Genomic DNA, 3,902 nt, shown 5'->3' with positions numbered 1-3,902 from the left:
TTTTTTTTTTTTTTTGGCAGTACTGGGGATTGAACTCATGACCTTTAACTTGTCAGGCAGGCACTTATTCTACTGAGCTATCTCCATAGGATTTGGAGAGTGAGTTCTCCTGAGTTTGAAAGTGCTGCTTCTGCTTCCTATAAATGTGTTTTTTAAAAAGTTGTTTTCTTTTTAGCTACTTTAACTTGGTGACATTATACTACCATTTTTTTTTTGTTGTTGTTGTTCTTTTTCTTTTTTATCTTATTTTTTAATTTAGTACAGAGTCCACAGGGTTTCACTACACAAATTGGACTCATAGTGATCCTTTTGTTTTCAGCCTCCCAAGTGCTGTGATTATAGGCAAGTGCCACCACACCCAGTATTGGTCACAGTCTCCAAGTTCCCCTGGGAGTCTCCCTGGGGCAGGGCTGGCAGGCACAGCACATGGGGCATGGAACCCTGGTCCCTGCGTCTGAAGCAGGCGCTTTAATCCACTGAGCCATCTGCCTGGCCCTTATACAACCATTTTCAAGTCAATGATTTTTTTAAGCTTTAAAGCCCTTCAAGTAGTTTGTCAGTCTGACATTTTGGCACTTTAAAAGTCTTGTTCTGTAGTCTGATGTCCTCAAGAGAAATGGGTCTTTCTTTCATGATGGGAACAAGTAGATTAGAAAACACTCAATGTTGAGAACAAGTGGACTGGATAACCACTAAGAGTAATTCCTAAGATTTTGTAGATATTATAACATTTTGCTTTTTTTTTTTTTTTTTTTTGTATTTAGGATAGAGTGTACAGAGTCTCACTGCATGGATCTGACTTGTAGTGATTCAGTGGTATGCCTGTTTATAGCACTGGGATTTCGGGCCACTATGCCCAGTCTCAATTGCGGTCTTGGGAATTGAACTCCTGGCCCCTGAGTCTGCCTCAGTAGTTGAGCAGTACATCTCAGTACATCTGCTGAGCTACTTGGCCGGCCCTAACTTTTTGCTGTCTGAAAGATATTTATATGAAAGCAGTAAGGTTGAAGACAGTACTAGAGGATTGTTAGGGTTAATTTCTGTTTTTTTTCCAGAATGGATTTATCTTAGAGAAGAGGTACTTGTAAACAGAAAAACATTGAAGGTGTTGGGGAAAGAAAATTTAAAGAGCAAGATCTAAAGGGAAATGTGTAACATTTAATGAAAAGATAAGGGGAAAGGGTAAGGGAAGATAAATGTATGAACAGATCTTGAGGTAGACATTGGGGAGCTCACTAAACTGAAGGCTTGAAGGGAGTTGAAGTGCATATGAATGTATGTATTTATTGGAGGCAGTCTAGCCTTGAACTCAGTTTCTCGAATGTTGGAATTATAGATGTATGTCACTACTTCTGGTGGCTAAGTAATCTTTTTGGAGAGGGATATAAAAGGATAAATGTTTTATCAGTGATCACCTTGATGGAAGCGAGCAACAGTGTGAACTTGTAGGTAGAAGGGGCACAGTTTTGACTTTTTCTTACAGTACCAAGGGAAGAGGCTGAAAGCAATTAATCGGGTAATTCAGACTAGGCATTAGTATGCTAGAACATTTGGAAGTTAATAAGTTATAAGTAGTTGTGATGCTAAAGGCACATCATCTAGTGCTATAACAAGGAGCGTTATAAATGTATACCTCAAATTTAGTTGTAAGTTTTAAAAAGATTTAGAACTTTTTTATATACAGATAAAATTCTCTGATGAATGTGATATGTATATTTAAAATGTACCAATAAAAATCTAATTTAAAAATGATGGGGCTGGAGAGATGGCTCAGTGGTCTAAAGCACCTACTTGGAACAAGCTTGGCAAAGCACAGGGACCGCGGTTCAATCCCCCAGCACCACATGCCAGCCAGCCCTGCCCCCTGGTGGGCTGAGCTGGACACACACACACACACACACACACACACACTAAATGTTAAAATAAAAAAAAATTTAAAAAAAAATGATTTAGAACTTTCATGTATGTTCAGAACTGTAAATGAATTACATACTAATCCCTGGGTATATTAGAATTATATGGAGGGAGTGTTGTAATTGCCCGTGTTTCCCATTTTCTAGTTTGTATGAGAGAAAAGAGAGCCTCAAAATTGAATATCATGCAGGGTTTTTTTTTTTTTTTTTTTTTTTTTGTCTTTTTGAGACAGGGTCTTGCTATGCAGTTCAGGCTGGCCTGAAGCTCACTTTGTATCCCAGGCTGGTCTCAAACTGGCAATAATCTTCAGCCTCAGTCTCCCAAGTGCTAGGATTTCAGTGTGTACCACAAGGCTGCCTCTTCGCATTTTTTCAGTTGTCTTTTTTATTTTATTTATTTATTTTCGGAACCGGGGTTTGAACTCAGGACCTTGTGCTTTCCAGGCAAGCACTTATTCTACTGAGCTATCTCCCTGGCCCTCAGTTGTCTTTTTGTGGTGCTATTGAACACAGTGCTTGAAAAACTTTGCCTAATTTTATTTTTATTTTTACGTTTTTGTTTATTTATTGGTGGAACCGGGGATTGAACTCAGGCCCTTGTGCTTGCCAGGCAAGCGCTTGTTCTACTGAGTCATCTCCCAGGCCCCTTTTTATTTTTTTTTTAAGAGCAGAATATTTATTGGGGGAAAGAAAGTTTCTGTCCCAGACAGGGACAGAAGTTATTAATTTATTAATTTTGTTTTGATGCCTGTATATTTCACCATCCAACTAACTGCAAGACAAGTAGCCATTATAATGACCTGCACAACAGGAAAACTCAGGATAGTTAATGTTCTACAGTTCAGTTAAACATTGCCTGGTCCTTTTTCCTGTCTAATTTTAAGAATGGCAAGTTTATAATTAATACAAAATAATTTGTTGGCTGGGTGTGGTGGCATACACCTGTAATCCCAGCACTTTGGGAGACTGAGACAGAGGATTATTGTCAGTTTGAGACCAGCCTGGGTTGCAAAGTGAGCTTAAGGCCAGCCTGAACTGCATAGTGATACCCTGTCTCAAAAAAACAAAGAAAAAAAAAGAAAGAAAAAGTCATTTAATTTTAGAGCTAACATGCTAAATGTGTTATTTATTTATTTGGCAGAACAGGGGATTGAATTTAGGCCCTTGTGCTTGCCAGGGAAGCCCTTACTCTACTGAACCATTTTCCCAGCCCTAAGAATCTGTGTAGGGTGGACCAGGTAGCTCAGGGGATTAAAGTACCTACTTTTTTTTTTTTTTTTTTTCTAAATGTGTTAATTTTTAAGAGCACATTGCTTGTTTAAATCCTCAGGGAGGTACTTACATACAGTACAGGGAGAAGGCTTACTCTTTACCCACCTTTTAACATTCAGCTAAGTTTCCACCTACTCTGAATCTTACTTTCATCACTCCAACCCAGTAATCTTGCTTTTCCCATAAACCAAGTCCCGTTTATTTTTTTATTTTTTATTTTTTGGTGGTACTGGGGATTGAACTCATGACCTTGAACTTGCCAGGCAAGCACTTACTCTACTGACCAAGTCCCGTTTAACTCTGCTGTTCCTTGGTGGTAGTTCTTGGGGTACTTATTGATTTGAAGTACTGTTTTCCTTTATATTTACATTTATATGTTTGTTATTTATATTTCCTTTTCAGAAAAAGCTCAGGCAGAAGCTGGGTCAGCAAGAATGTCACTGCTTATATTGGTGTCCATTTTCCTGTCTGCAGCTTTTGTTATGTTTTTGGTATATAAAAATTTTCCTCAGCTTAGTGAGTAAGTATACAAAAATAAATGTTGGGGCATTTAGGGATGGAGGTGAATTAAAAAAAAAAAAGAAAATGAATTAAAAGCTAAGCTTACTTTAAGCAGTAGAATACTGTGATTATGTATTAGCTTTCATGGCTTGTAGAAAGTGCACATTAGTACTATGGTTTAAATAATTTTCAACGTTGTCTTTTTTTTTTTTTTTT

The 3,902-nt window shown here is 37.8% G+C and overlaps 1 protein-coding gene across 4 annotated transcripts in view; it reads left to right on the top strand.

The window, feature by feature from the left end:
- The window catches only part of Tmem41b (transmembrane protein 41B), a 25,547-nt gene that overhangs the window by 7,069 nt on the left and 14,576 nt on the right, over window positions 1–3,902 (top strand). For all 4 annotated transcript variants that reach the window (XM_023719259.1, XM_023719257.1, XM_023719258.1 and 1 more), the window contains one exon: window positions 3,588–3,705. In XM_023719259.1, the coding sequence (XP_023575027.1) occupies window positions 3,588–3,705 (118 nt within the window). The remainder of the gene's footprint in view (window positions 1–3,587; window positions 3,706–3,902) is intronic.

This window comes from Octodon degus, unplaced genomic scaffold (genome assembly GCF_000260255.1).
Source record: "Octodon degus isolate 3935 unplaced genomic scaffold, OctDeg1.0 scaffold00067, whole genome shotgun sequence".
Classification (NCBI taxonomy): domain Eukaryota; kingdom Metazoa; phylum Chordata; class Mammalia; order Rodentia; family Octodontidae; genus Octodon; species Octodon degus.
The sequence above is the reverse complement of the archived record's forward strand: the minus strand, read 5'-3'. Positions and strand labels throughout refer to the sequence as shown.